Source organism: Fistularia commersonii, chromosome 9 (assembly GCF_037954325.1).
Source record: "Fistularia commersonii isolate RoL2024-O1a breed Wild chromosome 9, RoL_Fcom_v1.0, whole genome shotgun sequence".
Taxonomy (NCBI): Eukaryota; Metazoa; Chordata; class Actinopteri; order Syngnathiformes; family Fistulariidae; genus Fistularia; species Fistularia commersonii.
This window is the reverse complement of record NC_141292.1, coordinates 14,050,046-14,069,619: the sequence shown is the minus strand read 5'-3', so window position 1 is coordinate 14,069,619 and position 19,574 is coordinate 14,050,046. Positions and strand designations below refer to the sequence as shown.

The window sequence follows — 19,574 nt, the reverse complement described above, 5'->3', positions numbered from 1 at the left end:
CGTAAAGCGTCGCTGAATGATGACGTCGAATGAAACTCAATTTATCTCCCCCTGCTTACATGCTCTTGTCAAGAATTGTCGCTTGAAAGTAAGTAACAGCTTTCGGCGCTACTAAGAGTCAATTTATGCTATCTGGCTGGTCGTTTTTAAATTGTTTCGATCGAATTTGCTTCCCGAGTCCACGTAACATATCACTGTAAATGATAGGGGTGAGGAAGTTGCTTGCCAATCATACCGACCTTCACTGCTACATTAACATAAGGGTAATGCATGGTTTGTGGTAAATCATCATTTCCTAACGATTTACCTCAAATGAAACCGAATAACAGGACCTCAATTATGCTGATGTGTTTTACAAAATCCTCTCTGATTTGGGTAGTGCGTGTAAAGATTTTTTGATCAAAAAAATAATGCTAATAGTTGACGTATGACCAATATATGTCACTTATCAGGCATGATCATCGTCTGTTACTGGCTTTGTAACTTTTGTAACATGAGCCTTTTTAAGTGGCTTTAAAGAATGGCAATCGAAGATGTTTTAATAGGACTGGGCACTATAATATAGTAATATTGCAATTTTCAGAAGCCATTCATCTTCATATCTGTTTTGAGAAACTCTGAAAAAGAGTATGAATGCAAAATCATACTCTTCCTGCATGTTGTGTAATTCATTAGATTTGTGTATTCGTGGCATTTAAATACACATTCCATTGTCGGTTTGAGTTGTGCTAGACGATTGAGAAAATAAAATCAAGACCGAGTAAATTAAGAAATAAAATCTGGATCCTGCCAGTTAGTCTCCTGTGTTGCAGTGGAAACAGAAAAGAGGCCCCAGGAACCAACAGGTTCTACCAAAATAAAGAAACTCTCTTGGGGTTGCATCAGGATGATAGAACAGAGAGAAGGGTCAAAATGAATAACTGTTCACTGATCATAATGAAGAAAAAATGTATTAAGTGATTGGGATATGGGAACCTTGTCTTTGAGGAGTGATTGTTCAGATATTAGCTGAAATTATTCCTAGTCTTTCTGTTGTGCAGTTGTGAAAATTGCTTTATGAATATGTATCCTTATTATTGTTGGAATATATTGAACTTAAATGTTTGTCATTTCAAAAATTCTTTAAGGTTTCTTGAGGTGTATTCATATATTCACAGTTTGAGATTATACATCTTCGGTATTTTTGCATTATTGTTTAAAGCTAGTATGACAGTGTCTGTGAAAACAGGATTCAATTAATAATGACTGTCACATTAAGTTTTTATTTCTTTTTTAAGGAAATGTGAGAAATTTGAGTCACAGTTTGCTTATCTTAATACTTTGGACACTGAATTGAAGACGAACGGTTTCCTCACACAAAGAAAACTGTTGTTGAATCGGTCGCTTCTTTCTAACTTCAAAAGGTCAAGATGTATAGAGAACATACATACTAGATGATTAGCATATACATGACATTTTGACGTATATATTGAGTTGTGAAGTGTTAAGTATGATATCAGGAAAGGGAAATGAACGTACTTGAAAATTGCATTGAAAACACTTGATCCACATTAAGAGTCATAGCTTGGTGGGAGTGTGTTTGCGGCCAGTCTGAGGTATATCCAGGAAGAACAGATATCAGATATGTTCTGCTCAACAAAGGAGAGCTCATGCGGGTTCCCCAGCTGGCCCTTCGCCGCTGAAGAAGGCGAGGTGTGTCTGCAGCTGCCGCCCTGTGTGAATTTACAGGATACGCAGCTACAGTATCCACGTAAACACCTGTGCTACGCGTTTTCTGCTCCACTTGCCCTCCAAAGAGATCCGTCAGCATCCCACATCTATACCTGCTCTACCACAGCGCGCCATATCACACAGCATCAGGCCGTCGACAAATCTGCTTGCTTAGGGTGCCTGTTAGGTTCAGTTGTTGAACAAGCAAGTTGGCAAAACCAGTTGGAATTTTTAGTTTGAGTTGTTGGTTCTTTGATTTGCAAATTAGGAAGTATTCTGATCATCTTACTTACTGTAATACTTCAAAAAGCTGCTTTATTTTGTGAGTTTAAAGCAAAAAACCTTATCCAATACTGTACTGATTATATGCATGCGTTGATTATATACACAGCAATACAGTATTTGTCTATGTCCTTTGGCCTATTGTCAGAGGATGTCAATTTGACCTTAGAAGGACTGAAATTGATAAACACATTTTTTAAAAACATTTATGTAAGTGAAATCTTTAAGCTCAGTAGCTCAACTATGACGTGAAATTTATTATTGAATGTATGAAATGAAAAGTTCTTTTGAAACAGTGACACGCAATTTGTCACAGGTGGGTGAAATCCCACCTGTGGCAAATTGTATAGCTTGAATAGCTTTGATATTCACTTTCGAATATCAAGGGTCAGAAAACAAAAATCCTCTGGACCTGTTTTAAAGATGACCTAAGTATTTGCATGAATCCAGCAGGTTTTGTTAGGCAGCTGCTGTCGAATTGGCCACAACAGCTTGTAGGAAAGGTGTATCGAGATGATGAAAGTTTCCCAGATTTACCAATCACATCCCCTACATGCAACCAATAAGGTATTTACACTCAGGGTGGGGGTGGGGGGGGTGCTGGAGCCTATCCCAGCTCTCTCATTCACATGTCATATAAAGACATACAATCATTCACTCTTTTTCATGTCACATAGAGGCAAGCGTTTACTCTCTCATTCACACATCATGTAGAGACAAACAACCATTCACTCATTCACTCTCTCATTCCCACATCTGGGCAATGTAGGGTCTCCAGTGAACCTCCTGCATATTTTTGGATTAACACACACATGAGAGAACAAGAAGGCTCCACACAGAGACCCCTCCTGTTGGAATTGAACCAGGGACCTTCTTGTTTTGAGGCAGAAATGTTAACTTCCGTGAAAGACTGAGATCTATATGTCACATCTGCTTTTATTTTGACATCCCTGTAGCACCTCCCCACTGGTGTCTTTACAATGGCCAAATATAAGGGATTTCAGTAATCTTATAATTTTGTTGTTATGTTTTTTTCTCAAGTGATGTGGTGGTGGTGGTGGTTGGGAGGATTGGTGAGGTGGGGGGTTCAGATGGACAGTTAAGGGTTTCCTATCAAAAACATGTCACAGTGGACTCCGTCACAACAACAGGTAGTGGCTGCTGCCTAGACAATCCACATGGTTGGCTATCGTGCTTTGAGTCTGGAGCCCGGAATAAACACACACCACATCTTATCACCTGCATGAGGAGGGACGCTGGTGTTGTGATGCAGTCAGCCTGCGTTTTATCACCCCCCCCCCACTCTACCTCCACATCCCCTGCCTGGTATGCTATCCCCTCACAAATACTAAGCCGTTCACAGCGACTGGCAATGAATGGCGTCCCTCCGGCATCTGTTTGTGTCTGGGCTCTTTTTTTTTTTTTTTTTGTGACTTCGGGAACCATGTCCACACATGTGCGTGCACGCCATGGTTGGTGTCGTCGCTTGCAGCCCGAGGCAGGGCAGTTGACGAGGTGGGAGGCTCGTGGGTGTTTGGAAAAAAAAAATGACCCGGTCCAGTGGAGTTGTGTGCTCCTCAGTGGGAGGTTCCCCTTGAGGAATTCCCAAACAAGAGTTGGGTTGGGTCCGTAGGTGTGTTTGTGGAAGAGGCAGGGCTGGGCCATTGGGAGGTAACAAATTCACTGATTAGAATATTCAACCAAATATCTGATGATTTTTATGTGCAGTAAAATTATAAGCTTTGTTTTTTCTAAAGGTTTGTTTTGACCCCTTAGGTTCACCATATTCTTATAGGCCATTGTCTTCTCAAGGTGATGATCGTCTAACATTTGTTGACTCCTGCTTCTAGTAACACTGTAGCTAATTGAGCAGGATCGCCCTCTGGAGGATGGTGACAGCATTGTCTCTTTTAAGTGTAATATCACAATGATCTACTCCTGCTTTATCAAACTTCTATTTTAGGATGTTTCAAAATTATGTGCATCACTTTGTCTCAATTTTTTAACATTTCTCTCAATCTAAATGATGGTCATGTGTTACTTCAGTGGTAACCTCTTCTGTATTTGTGCTCTTCTCTCAGTGATGGCCATGAACCATCTCACCCTGCTGCGACCCCTGCTGTGCCAGGCTCTTGCACGGCAGGTCAGGTGTCCCCTGGCGGCTGCCACGAATGTCCGCGCCCCCCTCCTGTGCCCTGCCGGGCCCTGCCCTCCAACCATGTGCACAAGACTGTATGCCACCAAAAAGTCAAAAGGTGAGCAGCAGTGATGTTTGAAAAAGAGGTGAAGAGGTTGCATTCTTTATTCATTAATTAATTTTTATATCTTCTATATTTCTAATTTAGATGCCTGTACCGCATTTTCCAGACTATTGAGTGCACCTGAATATAAGCTGCACCAGCTGAAAATAAAAAAATAAATATATATGTACATATATAGACCACACTTGTCTATAAGCCACAGGTATCCATGTTGTAACATGAGATATTTATACAGAAACATTTTTTTTTTACTTTTAATTAAATGCATACCGGTAACGTCCATAGATACGTACTGGAAATGCCTTTTTTTCTGAACAGTGCCAGTAACACGGACGATGAAAAAGATTAATAATAAATAACACAAGGAAAAGTCCATCCATCCATCCATTTTCTATCCCCATTTTGTCCTTCTCTAGTTGATCACGATCTTTGTCTTCCTCCTGCGCACTAAAACCATTAAAGGCATAATCTCCAGGCATAATCTGCTGGATTTGAACAGTCTCAGAATTTCATGGTAATTTCATTGGTCTGATCTGACAAGGCTAAAAGAAATCCATAAATTAGCCTCATTATTGTTAAGTTGCAGTATTCAATATGTGTGAAAAAAGTAGCGTCTTATAGTCTGGAAATGACGGTATTTATTTAGTATCTTGGGATTTTTTTAGCATCCCGGATCAGAGCTTGTGATTGTATATTTTTCTTTTACCCCCCCTTCCCGATTCTCCAAGTGAAGTCAAAGGGACCATCGACAAAGGTGAAAATCAACTCTGCTCTGGTGGAAGACATCATCAGCCTGGAGGAGCTGAGGGAGGACATGACGGCAGTTCTCGCTGCACTCAATGATGACTTCGCGCGCAACCTGAGCATCAGGACTTCGCCAGGTGGGAGCAGTTTGTCAGTCCTGGGGACTGAACTATGGAGTGGGGCTGGTGGATTCCTGATGGAGTTTTGTCTATTGAAGTGTAGTACTGTACATCTAAAACCACTTTATTAATTATTAATTTATTACTTTATTTATTACTTTACTATTTATTATTATTATTATATATAGCTGTATTTACATACCTTGATAAGGATTTACGAAATAGGCTGACGCATCAGGAATCGAACCATTTCATTCTTCTGATTCTTCTGCAAAAGGTCATTATGATTTTTAAAGGACATTTTTCAATGTTCTGTCCGATTTCAAGGTAACTTCCAGCTCAATTTTAGTTTTATATTTTAATGACTGTGTCATTTTCAGCCGATTTCTCTCAGTTTCGAGGTTACATTGTGATTTGAGTAATGTGTCTAAGATTTTTTAAGACAATCTAATGCTGATTAGTTTGTGATTTCTCAGCTAATTGGGTTTGTCATTTCATGCAAATTTTGTGGTAGTGTCTCATAAAAAAAAAATAAAAATAAAAAAAAGGTTTAATTAAGCAAGAAGAGATGGGCGTTCCAGACTGGCTTAAAAAAAGTGGGACATTGGCACTGTTCATAGCTGCAGCCTCTCAGCAATAGCGTTGTTTTACCTCATGGAGAGTTTGACTCTCCGCCTGCTGCAACCTAGTGTTCAGTGTCCGTCTGGCATAAAAACATCGACAAGATAACTTTATAGACAAACACCCTGCAGTCTATTCCTTGTGATTGAGATTGTGTGTGTGTGTGTGTGTGTGTGTGTGTGTGTGTGTGTGTGTGTGTGTGTGTGTGTGTGTGTGCGTGTGTGCGTGTGTGCGTGTGCGTGCGCGTGCGTGTGTGTGTGTTTATTTTATTTGCAAAAAAAGTTGGGGTTTGGGTTTCGGGTTTTGTATTGATCACGCTTTTACTTTTTCTGCTTGTTTCCTGCAGGAGTCAGACTTTCTTTTTTTTTTTTACTTTTGACTTTATGACCGTTTGCAGAAAATTGAGGGCCACGTAACCTTGCCTTGACCCTGGTTTGACCTCTGTTTCCCTAACTACATCCAGGTCGTGATCCCGGTGCCTCTGGGCTCTAACAAATGGGACTTAGGTTTGAAGGGGAGTGGTTGTCGGAGGGGTTATTATAATAGTAGATTCTTAGGAAGGAGCCAACCACAGAACGTTGTATTTTTATATATTATGGTAATTATGATTATAATACAATTGATTGACACACACACACACACACACACACACACACACACACATATATATATGTATCACATAAAACCTCGTCTTCCTTTTATGGCCAGCATCTCAATATCCCCCCCCCCCCCCCTTTTTTTTTATTTCCCTGGCCATCTCACCGCTTGTCATTTATTAAACCAGACCGTTTTTCTACCTCTTCCCATCAGCTTTCTTCCATTTTCTTCCCTTTTCATCAATCAACAATTGCCGTGCAGGTTCCTTCCCAAACCCACCAGCCCCCACCCTATCCCTCCTACCTCCCCTCAGCCATCTATCCATTACTCCCTCTCCTCATTGTTTGTTCAATCATTTCATTATTTTGCCCTTTGCTGAGACAACACTTTCAATTTCGGACGTCTTTATTGATCCACGGGGAAAGATTTGTTCACAGGGCAAACCTTTCCCAGCTTCCATCTGTTCTGCCGCCCCTCCCCCATCCTGTCATCCTCTCCTCCATCTGTCTGTCCATCTCTCACTGAACTCCTCCAGTCCGTCCATTCCCCTTTTTCTGTCCAGCTGCACAGTAATCCAGGGAGGCAGCAGGACTTAGAGCTGACAGGAGAGATGAGATTGTGGAATGGAATGACGTCAGTTGTCCAAATGTGTGTCTCTTTTTTTTTTTTCCGTTTGTGTGTGTGTGTGTGTGTGTGTGTATGTGTTTCCATGAACTTCTCATCTGGCTTCTATTAAGATTATGAGTAAGTGTGTGTGGATATGACTGTGCTGTTGTGTGACGCCATGAATGCATTTTGTGTGTGTGTGTGTGCGTGTGTGCGCGCGGGCAGGCTAATATACTGCAGGAATTTTTAGACGGGCTTAGAATGGAAGGAGTCAGTGCCGTTGATAGGGTTGGTCACAGATGAGCAATCAGGCTGCAACCCCCAAGTCCTCATATTGGGACATAACATTTTGGACTGATTTCAACTCTTCTTCACTCCTTCAACTCAACCTGTTTTCCTTATGCATGGACCTTTTTGTGCCACCTAGTGGTGGTAAGAGGAAAATTCAGTTGCCACAAAAGAGCCCAGGATAATAAATATAACTTTTTCTTTTGCTTGAAAATTGTTACAACTTTGGATTGCCAAGAGCCTTTTGGCTGATGGGCTGGGAGGGTCCTCTCAGTCTGGACCAAGGTGATGGTTTATGATTAAGATGTTGATGCTGACGATATCTGGGAATCATCTCACAGTTAACAAAAGTATGCTTAAATGACTGCTGATCGCAAATCTGTCTTGAATTGTTTTTTTCATTGTTTTAATTATTTACAGGGGGTCCTCAACATACGTGATTTTCGACTTTACGGCAGTAATCCTGTTAATAATTCCACAAATAAATCCCGACCTGAGTGGCAAATGTAAAATTCAAATGTCACAGATAAACTTGTTTGTGCGCAGTGGAAGGATACACTATTACGGGGCATTTGTTAGGGAGTTTGCTTTGTTTATGTCTGTCCTCTTATTTTTATGTTTGCTTGTTTTTATTACAGTTTCATTTATGTCACATTTTTGTGCTGTAATTATGCGTTCCCCATCATTTTCCTATGGCCTAGTTCTGTTTCTTGATATATACTTGTGATTTTAGGGTGTGTTAGAATAGGTAAGCTACTTAGGCTATGGTAGTTCCAGCTCGAGGACCCCCTGTAGTCATTTGGCAAATTTTTTTGTCTTCCCTTTTTATATTTTCAAATTAAATATGCTAATTTGACGTTTGAAAGAATGTTTTTTTTTTGCAGTGCAGAGATGCTACGTCACCCAGGACATAATGCCTGTTGATACAGCAAGATGAGTGGGCTGTCATCAAATTGGCGTTTGCAAGAGTTCATGTCAAAAATGAGCTAGAGATCAAATTAAAATAAGCAAGAAATTCAGAAAGAAATCACCCTCCCCACCTCAAAAGAAAATAAGAAAGGATAGCAAAAATCAGCAGAGGACAGTCAGTCGTCTCTCATAATTTTTTTTAGGAGTCGTGACCTGTGTGTGTATGAGTGTGGGCCTTTTACTTTGTGTGCGCTGCCGATGACTTGTGTCTTGTGTTCTTGAAAGGCTCAGTCCTCTAAGCTAACTGGATTCTCTCTCTCTCTCTCTCTCTCTCTCTCTCTCTCTCTCTCTCTCTCTCACTCTCACACACACACACAGACACACACCCTTTGTGCATACTCAGACACACACCACCACCAACAGTACCCCAGTCTTCGGCGGGTAACACAGGGAGGGGGTGATGGAAGGCAGAGGTGGAGAAGGAGGAAACAACTGCGTCTGAGATTAGCCAGATGGATGGATGGATGGATGGAGGGAGAAAAGGATGGGTGGAGCCTTGAGAGCGAGGGATGGTGGTGGAGAGTAAACATCAAGCTGGCAGACACAGCTTTGCTTCTTGTCACTGCAATGAGGACAGACAGTCTCAGTGTGGAAACACTGCGACGGCTTCCTCCTTGGTTCGACACAGTCATGTGATTGCTCCTCATCCTGTCTCTCAATTCAACAAAACCATCGCCCACGGACAGGCTTCTTGCTATTTATCCATCTGAAATGCCGTCAGCACAGCGGGTATAAGCCCTGGAATCCTCCCGTGCTGGAACTGGGCCACATATGTAAGATTTAATGAACAAATGGATTTCTATGTTTTGGCCTTTTTTGTCAGCTTATTGAATAAATGAGCTAGCTTTTCACATTGGCCTGCACCAGTTAGTTTCATCCGTCTCACATTGTCACATAGAGAAAAATGAAAAAAAAAAAACAACTGATAATCAATACTGTTTATTTGGTCAAGAACATGCGATTTCAGTGCCCTGATGTCATTATCAATATTTATCAGAAATCTGCTCAAATCTGTCCTGTCTCTTTCCTGTTCTAATCCCCTTTTAAGTCATTTTAGATACTTTCTTTTGAATCAGCTGGCCATTTTTTTGTATTACTTCATTCAAATGTTTGATTGAAACGTTTTATGTTTTGATGATTTTTTTAAGTACTATTTTTCTCAATGTATTTCAGTGCGTTCTTGGTGCTGAAGCTCAAGGGGATTTAAAAAAAATCAGTAAATTTTAGCTCTGGTGGCTTATTTAGGCCCTGAACTATAAATATCACCTTGTCAAAAGTGAAGCCAATAAATAGATAAATAGATTTAAATGATTTTAAAAACAAGAAATTGCAAAGACAAAAACATTTGCTGCTTGTATATTAAAAGGATATATAAACTCGTGGATTTTCACTTTTGATGTATTCATGGCAAATATTGTTTGGCTGAAATATTTTCAGTCCAGTTTATAAGAGAAAAATATTTGAGACTAATACAACAACAATAATAATAATAATTCCCTGCCTTTGTGTAGGAGCCCTGGATCACATCGTTGTGACAACTCAGGATGGGAAGTTCCCTCTCAACCAGCTGGGCCAGATCTCCATGAAGTCACCTCAGCTCATTATGGTTAACATGAGCAGCTTCCCTGAGGTAGGGCAGATGTACCCGTACGTACACACACACACACACATGCGCACACACGCACACACACACACACACACACACACACACACACACACTCTTTTTTTTTTTTGTTTTGCTCATACCAACTAACACACCAACTAAACTCAGTCAAAGATCCACCACAACCCTGGAAATGAAACCTGACCTTAATCTTTTTTTTTTAATCTCTCCATCACACACTGTCGCTCTATCTCTTTTTTCCCTCTTTCACATTCCCCTGTTCAGACTAGGATGATAATTGATTGATAACTCGGGGAGCACTTTGTTCTGGGGCTGAAACTGATAGCAAGACACGTGTGTGTGTGTGTGTGTGTGTGTGTGTGTGTGTGTGTGTGTGTGTGTGTGTGTGTGTGTGCGTGCGTGTGCGTGTGTGTGCGTGCGTGTGAGTCGCGTCGGGGATTACATACCTTCTGGTGTCTGCGCATGAGTTGCCTTAGAATAGGAAATTACCTCATTTTACCCCCATGTTTGGAAGGAGTAGATTATTTTTCTTTTCTCTCTCCATCCTCACAATGACATGGCATTGCTCTATTCAGCGCCACACTCTGTCTGCAAGAGCAAAGTGGGGGTTCAACGTCCAGTGAGGGCCTCTCAGCACCAATGACCTCCATTTTTTACTTTTTAATAACAAGTTTTAAATATGGGTGTGAAGAGCACACACACAGTTTTGAGTTTAATTGACATTTTTTTTTTCTTAAGTGAATTTAAATCAACGTTAATGTCTCATGTTGTGGCGTTGTAAGTGGCGCCCGAAGCAGCTGGTTATCATAGGCCGCCCAGCAGTGTGACGGATAGAACTTGTGCAAAAGAATACATTTTGCTTAGACCATTTCTTTTTTTTTCTTTCATTGTAAGGAATGGTTTGTTCCCTTTGCAGAACCACCTGTCCGTTACCTTTTCACAAGCACGAAGCAGCACCTTTCCGCATTTTTATTTTTGCCCTTCTCTTTGTCCTGGCATCCCAAAACAAGCAGACGCCCATATTTATCAGCATCTCCTATCAGGAATTTCAAGTCTTCAGCCTGTAGGAAGCTGAATGGATCCTGAAGTCAGTCTAGTTCCTTCCCACAAAACTCCTGACCGCAGACCACACACATGCCGGGAGACGCACGCACACACACACACACACGCGTACATCAACGTGTCGTACTCTACGTTACCCAAGTCCCATGCAGAGGTCACTTCTCAGTGCCTGCAGCTAATAGGCTTATAGGCTTATAATGATGTCTATCCATTACCGGCCGCTCCAGAGGCCTGTCAATTTGTTTTCCGTTCTTTCATTAACAGCAGCCTGGGAAGGGGCTGTTTTTCGACACGTCGGACCTGTGAATCTGGACCCCACACACACACACAAACGTGCGCATGCACACATTTCCCTCCATTTGCTCCTCTGCTTTGAAGCCGCCCGTTTGCGTTTGATGTTTGACTTCTACCTAATTCCTCTCTTCCACCCTTGCTGACACATTAACCAGAACCTCACGCAAAATCATTTATTTAATTTGCCGTTCGAGAGAGGGAAGTGGCCGGTGATGTGGAGAATGCGGCCGGTTATGCCGAGAATAATTGGACATTGGCACAGCGCTGAATTGATCACACAAAGACAGCAAGTGGAGACCCTTGGCCTGCTTTCAGACTAAAAAGGAAGCGAAACAAGAGCCTGTGAATTTATTTAATGCACGCAAATTGATTCCTTTTATCTCCCCACCTTTTTTTTTTCCCCAGCGGGAAACACTGGAAGGAGCTGTCCAAGGAGAAGGGGTTAGAGGGGCGTTGGGGGAAGCGGGGAAATTCTATGCGCTATTTCCTGGGATTGCACGTGTACACGCCTTGTAATGCTCAGCTAAGGGAGTTTTCATGCGGTTTGGAGGAAGTGCAACTTGTGTTTTCGGTGGTTCAAAGCCTCCCTCCTTTCCCATATCCCCCCTCACCTCCCACCCCCACTCCCCTCCACCACGGTCCGCTTTCCACTGTTCAGCCTCACCTCTCTGTTTCTAAATGCTGCAGTGCTAGCCAGAGCAAAGGATCATGTTGTGCATAGAGTGGCGGTGTTTTTCACGTATGTGAAGTCAAAGATAAGTGTCTTCCTGTCTGTATACCTGCCAGACATTGGAAAAAGCTTTTTTTGATGAAGTCCTTAAGGAGTTTCACACCGTGTTGACAAATCTCTTCACTGAATTCCTCTCTAAAATGTCCGACAGGCTGCACTTACGATTTCTGGGTGGAAAGTAGCGTTGAATAGACGTCAATGTTTGGTTGTGGGGTATGTCTCAGATAAGGTCAGAGAAGCCAGCCTGAGATACTTTGGACATGGACAGTGGAGGGATTGTGAATATCTTGGTAGAAGGATGCTGGAGTTGGGACTGCTAGACATCAGGACAAGAGGAAGACCGAAGAGGAGATTTCTAGGATGGCATGAAAGAGGAACAGAAGTTATTTCATGTGAGAGAAGAGAATACAGAGAATAGGGTTAGATTGAGGAAGCCGATTCGCTGTGGCCAGCCCTGAAGGGAGCAGCCGAAAGAAAAGTGGTGGCGCAGTGATTTCTGCTTCTGCTCCACAGGTCCCTGGTTTAATCCAACCAGAGGCCTTTCTGCTTGGAGTCTCCCTGTGTTTACGTGTGCAAACTCCAAAAGCATCTAGTAAGTTCTTTCGAGACCCTAAATTGCCAGATGTCTGAATGAGAGAGTGAATTGTTGTATATCTCTGTATGTGGCTCTGCGACTGCCAACTGTTTGAGGATGAACCCCGCTAATCTGATAATATCGATGTCTCCGCATCTTTCTGCTGTTGTGTTTAGTTGTTCAAACAAAGGTGTCTCCTTGAGGTTTGATTGACAGGTGGTGCGACCCTGATGTTGAGGAGCCATCAGCTGAGCTCAGCATGGGGCTTACAGATCAGCCAATTGATCAAATTTTGGGTCTTTCAGGGAAGCAGTCTGGACACTGCACCAAAAATAGCCTTTTCCTGGAGACACTGGGAAACCTGTGGAAAAACGCCAGAGTCCAAGCCCTGGACGTCTCACAGATATATCACAACACACATGGTTCTCGTAACATCAGTCAATATTTCGGCCTCAATCGATTCCCGCGACCATTTATTTACATAAAATGTTTATTCTGCATCAAACCTTGAGGTTAAAACATGCAGTGCGCATGAAAAATTAGAAGGAAATCCTCGCCAATGTCCACCGCAGTGACGTTTAAGAAAATTTATGGGTGCGAAACATTTACCTTGGAGGCATGGAAAAGCCATTTTGAATCTGTCGGTGAGAGCGCGTGTGAACCCGTGACTGAATAAGCTTTTGAGTTTTTTTAGTTAATTATTCACCAGCCTGCGTAAAGATAATGCAGAGGGGGAAATGGTGGGTGATGGATTGCGTTCTGACAGGACACACTCTTTGCCGCGCTCCAGCCGAGGTAAACAAAGTGGACTGAAGAGGGATCAGACTGTTTTAAAAAAATCGAAAAATCTCCACCCCACCATGTAAAAATGTCGCTGTAGCAGTGCTAATGCCTCGAAACATATATGTATAGATATATATATATATATATATATATCCCAACATCTGTTGCATAATGTTTCTCAACCATGGAAAAACGCTGATTTGCGTTTCCCCGCCACCAATTAAACATCCGTGCATGAGCTTAAAAAAACGTAGCTCCTAATCTAGAATGTGCTTTTATGTATTTTAGACCTTTTGTGGAAATACGGCCAGTTTAACACTACTGTTACAGTAATGCAAGTAATTAAGGCAATATATGAATTTTTAAATCCAATTTTAAGGTAAACGTGTGTGTGTGTGTGTGTGTGTGTGTGTGTGTGTGTGTGTGTGTGTGTGTGTGTGTGTGTGTGTGTGTGTGTGTGTGTGTGTGTGTGTGTGTGTGTGTGAGAGAGAGAGAGAGAGAGAACGAGCGAGAGAGAGAAAGTGTTGCCATGTATCATTCGCAAGCAGACTCTCCTTCAGGTCACCAAGGGTCAACGCCCTGCCCTGCAACCCCTCAGTGCTCTCCCACAGGGCTCAGTCCTGACAGTGGCCCAAGGCATTTCCACAGTGTATGGGCTTCCCCAGATGGACACACACACACACATATACACACACAAGCACTGCACCTTAATGATTGCCAGCTGGAGCACTATCTGCATTTGTAGTCATTTTGTTGCAGTGACCCAACATTCATAAAAGTGTGTGTGTGTGTTTGCGTATGTGTGTGTGTGGCATGCGTGGACCCTCAGGCTACAGCGGCTGCCACTCGTGCCCTCAGAGAGAGCAGTATGAACCTAAACCCTGAGGTAGACGGGACCATTATCAAGGTGCCTGTTCCCAAGTGAGTCTCTCCTTCACACACACGCACACACACACATACACACACACAAACACAAATTTGCTTTTCTTCTGTGATCCATCAGTTTGTCCAGGCATTACTCCTGTTTTATATAAACACACACTTTGGTTGTTTTGTGAAACAGAAGGTTCTTGCAGATCCTTTAAAAAGCACTGAATCCATTAACCTCCCCGTTGTCCTAAAGCTCCATTTGACCCCCTTTTTCACTTTACTTCCCTCAAAAATTGCACATAATATTAGATAAATAAGGCCTATTGGCCTTAAATTACTAAAAAAAATGTTTCAGTTGGAATGCAGTCAGAACTGAGTTGCCAAAGCCTCAAACCAAAGAACAGAAGATGCTGGTCAGTCGGTAAAGGAAACAAAGGTCAATCCAATTAATTTCTTTCACAATTAAATTATAATGCCAAGTCATTCATCCAAAATTCATAAAATTACAAAGTCGTCACCTCTTTAACCCAAAACTAACAAATTGAATACGTCATATATTTTTAAGATCTTCTGAACATGCCTTTAAGAGTCTAAGAGTTTAAGAAAAGAAATGTATAACCTTGTTGAAGTTTTGATCAATCAGACAGTTAGTGACCAGAATATTGACCTTAAATAGTAAACTGCAGTGGTAGTGTTGACCATACCTCATGCCGCTCCTTTTTCTTCCACCATGGAATATTTAGCATTGGTTTACGTCAGTTTTTGTTGCCATGGTTACTCTCAACATCAATAAAATCCCATTACACCCTTATCCCCGCAGAGAAGCACATTCTCACATGTATGTTGTCGGTGTTTATGGAAAAGCTGCAGGAGAAATAGTACATCGTCAAGTCTGTTCATATCTTTTGTAACCAAGCTTATGCGAAACATCACCCAAAGTCAGATTGTGCCCATCTCAGTGGAAATGATATTTTTATATATCTTCACTTTCTTAAAATACTTGCCTTAGTCATTTTTGACAAAAATATGTTTTTGCCAGAATTCACCCCTTATTCAACACATGGCTCAGATTTTTGTGTTTTCTGAAAAAAATCAAAAAAGGGACTTAGGTGATTATTTTAATACTAACAAAAGGAAATTAGGAAATGGATCGATGCCTCAAGTTGGTTGTTTTGAACAAAGCGTGTGTGTGTGTGTGTGTGCGTGCGTGTGTGTGTCCTTGAATGAGCATGTTAATGAATAAATTCACACGGACAGCTGTGGCGAGCAGCAACCTCTGGCTATTCGATCCGTTTTTGGTCTGTCACTGGGTCGGTCTGTCACTGACTGAACTTGTCTGCCTGTGTGTGTGTGTGTGTGTGTGTGTGTGTGTGTGTGTGTGTGTGTGTGTGTGTGTGTGTGTGTGTGTGTGTGTGTGTGTGTGTGTGTGTGTGCGTGTGTGCGGACGGAGCAGCAGGTGTTAGTCTGGCAGAGGAGGGACATGAGAGTCAAGACCCCCCCCTCCAATCAGTGTCTGCACGCTCCAAGCCTCCATTTGCATTTGCAAAGGAAAAGGCCGCTCCTTGATTGGCTGCCGAATCAGTAATTAGGCGGTATTGTCAGCGGTAAATACACGCTGCAGTGAGATTGTTTGCAAATAGTCCCAAGCGCAGCAAAAAGAAAAACAACAGAAAAAAAACTTAAAGGAACGGGAAAGTAGGATTTTCCGAGTGATTAACAAGTGGGAAGCAAATGCGAACTTGATGGAATGGCGGATGTTTCGTCTCGGCTGTGAGAGGCGATTTGTCTGTAGATCTCTTCTCTCCCCCCAACATGTGCACAAATGAGGGTGTAGACTCCCTTTTAAGAGCTTTTCTTCTTTTCACTTCTAATTTCTAAAATGTTGAAGATTTTGGTCTTTTCAGCCTTAATATATTCTTATATATCTACATTCACAGTTTTTCTAAAGGTCTTTTGAGAGTGCAGCCGAGCTCACAGGGCCAGAGGTTCCCATAGCTGGGGGGAGAGGGGAGGGGTTGATTTTTAGAAATCACCTAAATTTCAAAAAACTAAATTACAACTTGTTATTTAAAGAGTACTTAAAAAGATTAAATGTTCTCAATGGAGAAAAAAAAGTATTTTTTCTCTCAGTAAATGAAAATCTTTTTAATTACATGTTTGTTACCTGGTTTGATTAAAGTGTTTAAAACAAAAAAAACTTTTGATTGAAATACAGTTGTAAAGTAGATTACTTGTTAATTATGTCCTCTGCCAGTCCCTGAAGTCAGGTAAGTTGTAAAGAACCGTATATAGATACTTTCGGACTGAAAAGTTCTAAGATTGCATGATTAAGAAGTTTTTCTCTGAGTTCAAGTGTTTTCATCTACTCCTTGCACTGCTTTTCTGTTTGAAAAGGCTCCACCATTTGCTAACTTTGTACTTATTTTGGCAAAAATGTTTGTTCTGCTGTGAGCCCTGGAAGCTCCTCCATGGCGTAGAAGGCCAGAGGAGCTTGAACCTCTTCGTCAGCCCATTTTCTTGCTGCTTCTGCCCGTACTGTCATGACAAAACAGCCAAGTAGTGACTGCAATCGTTTTTTTTTTTAAAATCGCACACAGCAAAGAAGCATCTGGTAATGGGCAAGGCTTATCAGTTACACCATTTACCAGGCAGCTGTGTCACATGAATTCCTATGGAACCCTAAAAAGTGGGACCCTTAATGGTTCTAACAGCTAGGTAAGCAACTATACTGTCTGAGTGCCTGGAAAAAACAGTCTAATTTCTGAATTTCTAGGAACTGCAAAACGTTCCCACAATGCAAAAGCAGCTACTGTCTGGAAACACTTGTACAAGGTAAACAAGTAACTTATAGAAGTAAAATATTTTATGATTGTACACTCATAAAAAAGTATTGCATGAAAAAGTAGCGAGTGTCAAAGGAGGAAAGTTCAGTTTCTATTCCACATGTAGCAGTGTATTTGTCACCAAAACGTTTCGATATTCATTTTTTTCCCAGGACTCTGCTGCCATCTAGAGGTGGTTCAGGGGTTTACAATCAACAAAAAAGATTTTTCAATCTTTTTTAATGTCTTAATTTTTTTCTTCCGGTATTTGTGAACAAAAAGCCAAACTGTATGGTAAAGTTATTTGAAACTCCATGGAGATATCTTATTGGTCTACTGGGGAAAGTGACAAAACAGTTTAGTTTCATTAAAACATTGTAATTTTTGGCATCACCGCATATCATCTGATAGTTTTGATTTATGTTTATCTGAAATAGAGACCAAAAAAACAAAAATCTCATGGCAGGGGCTAAACAACTGTTTTCTCATCATTATCACCAACCCACCCCCATTCCTGGCAGGGTGACGCGAGAACACCGGGAGAACCTCGTCAAGATGGCTAAGCAGTTCAGCAACCGGGCCAAGGACTCACTGAGGAAGGTGCGCTCTGGTGCTGTGGCCCAGGTGAAAAAGGCCAAGGAGGGACACTCAGAGGACATCATTCGACTCCTGGAGAAACAGGTTTGGTTGTTGCGTGTGTCGCAGGTTTCACCGTCTCGCCAGAATTCCAAACAATTCCTTGTAATGAATCATATCAACATTTTTATCATGTTTATAGGGGTAAAACTATTTTTTTCAGCAGCCAAATACATTTGGTGTTTGACCCTTTTTATAAAAGACACTCGTCCTTTGGTCACAGCTCTATAATTACAGTTGTTTGTCCAAACCCCACCCAAATTATTTGAATTACTATTTACTTCGTAGTACCAACTAAGGTACTCGTACTGGATGACGTCCCCCATTGGTTGCAGCGAGAAATGTATAGTAATAGGAGAAAAAAACATGGGGCGGCTGTGGCTCGGTTGGTAGAGCGAGGCGATCCTCCAATTTGAAGTTTGGGGGTCTCCTTCTGTCTCCACATGCTGACGTGTTCTTGGGCAAGACGCTGATCTGCAAGTTGCTCCTGATGCCGCTGTCAAACCATTAGTGTGTGTGTGTGTGTGTGTGTGTGGATGGGTGAATATTCTAGTATAAAGCACTTGAAAACTACAAGGTGTGAACTTAAACAAATATATATATAAGTGGAGACCATATGGAAAACCTCTGTTTTATGTATCCAAATGGAGCCTAATTTGTAACAAATGCTGCTTCAAAATTTGCTGGATCTTCAGCAAAAAGAAATATGTTGGGATTGTCAAAAGCATAGATTCAAATTCCAGATTATGTGTCACTGCGTGTTTTTGTAACAGCATTTAATTAACGGTGAAATTCAACACTTCTACTTGGTTTGAGGTTTTGTGTTTTAGAATAGATTTTGTTTTGGTCAAGTTCAAATGATCCACCGAGGAGGACCAAAGTACCATCACTGCGGTTTGTTGAAGGAAGTAGCTTTTTACTGAAATCGACCTGGGTTTTTTTTTTTTTTTTTTTTTTTTTTAAATCGTCAGGGACCATCCAGACCATTTATTATCTCCTCTGGCCTCCACAGATCCAGCAGATGGCAGACGGTGTCGCTGCAGACATTGACAAGCAGCTCACAACCAAAACCAAGGAACTGCTGGGGTGACTGCTCGGGACGTTGGCAGGTGGCAGGTTTTGCTTCCCGTCATGCCATTTCCTTGTTCCCCCCTTCACATGGCCGGACAACATCCCCTCCTCACTGTTGAGTGACATCTGTGTTAAGCTGTCAGCAAGAGAGCAGAAACTTTGCACATGGGGCTGAAAAAGGCAACAACAACAACATCAGACTGCTGCCCCACCCACCCGATACCTATACTGTCTTCAAACAGTCAGCACGAGCGGCCAAATGGACTTCCAGTGGGATTTGTGGGTCTCCCTCCTAGTCAGAGTGTTGTCTTTTTAGATAAAACAAGCACGCTTGTACCCATGTAGACTGGGTACAGGTTTGTATCGGTGGCAGGGTTTCTTTATTCTTCCACCTGCACTTTGGGCGCGATGAAGCAGATTACACATCACCCCGAACGAACGTTGTTTTGGCGGGGGTCTGTTCCATCGAGATATCTGCAACGTCCGCACTGGATAGAAAAACCATCTCCCCACTCTCTCACCCAAAAAGTCAGGTTATTGATGGAGCCCATTAAAGAAGCCCTGCTTTGTACCATGTGTATCGTCACTTCCACTCTCTTGTTTTCTTTTCCTGATCTCTTGGTTTGAAGTCCCTCACCCCTGCCCCCAACACCACCACCACCTCCACACCCTCCATTAGTTCAAGTGATAATGGACTTTTCCTGCAAATGGATCCCCAGGCCTGCCTGCTAGCACCACAGACATCCATTAGATTGTGCGTGTGTGCGTGGATGTGTGTGAGATGGGTATGCTGGGCTTTATTTTTCTCGAAACAAGTGTTCTTTTAAAAGAGTCAGGAAGTGACTCAGTGAGTCAGTTTACACCGGCTCAAAAAAAACAAAAAGGAAAAAACTGAATCGGAACCTCCTGTA

The 19,574-nt window shown here is 41.9% G+C and overlaps 1 protein-coding gene across 3 annotated transcripts; it reads left to right on the top strand.

The window, feature by feature from the left end:
- The first annotated feature begins 10 nt into the window (after positions 1 to 10).
- Positions 11 to 19,245, top strand: mrrf (mitochondrial ribosome recycling factor). 3 transcript variants are annotated; one of them, XM_086152635.1, is made up of 7 exons: positions 11 to 88; positions 4,074 to 4,247; positions 4,987 to 5,134; positions 9,709 to 9,827; positions 14,094 to 14,185; positions 17,478 to 17,637; positions 18,605 to 19,245. In XM_086152635.1, exons 2-7 carry the CDS (start codon positions 4,164 to 4,166, stop codon positions 18,680 to 18,682), a joined length of 681 nt encoding a protein of 226 aa, XP_086008761.1. In that variant the 5' UTR covers positions 11 to 88; positions 4,074 to 4,163; the 3' UTR covers positions 18,683 to 19,245. The 3 variants fall into 3 exon arrangements, with proteins under 3 accessions (XP_086008761.1, XP_086008758.1, XP_086008760.1); XM_086152632.1 differs by having other exon boundaries at positions 13 to 88; positions 4,982 to 5,134; XM_086152634.1 differs by lacking the exon at positions 11 to 88 and adding an exon at positions 191 to 209 and having other exon boundaries at positions 4,982 to 5,134.
- Positions 19,246 to 19,574: the final 329 nt, after the last annotated feature.

Bases quoted from the DNA above. Each gene is read 5' to 3' on its own strand.
- mrrf (XM_086152632.1), top strand. The intron at 5,135-9,708 runs GTGGGAGCAGTT...GCCTTTGTGTAG, and splicing joins GAGCATCAGGACTTCGCCAG to GAGCCCTGGATCACATCGTT. The intron at 9,828-14,093 runs GTAGGGCAGATG...GTGGACCCTCAG, and splicing joins ACATGAGCAGCTTCCCTGAG to GCTACAGCGGCTGCCACTCG.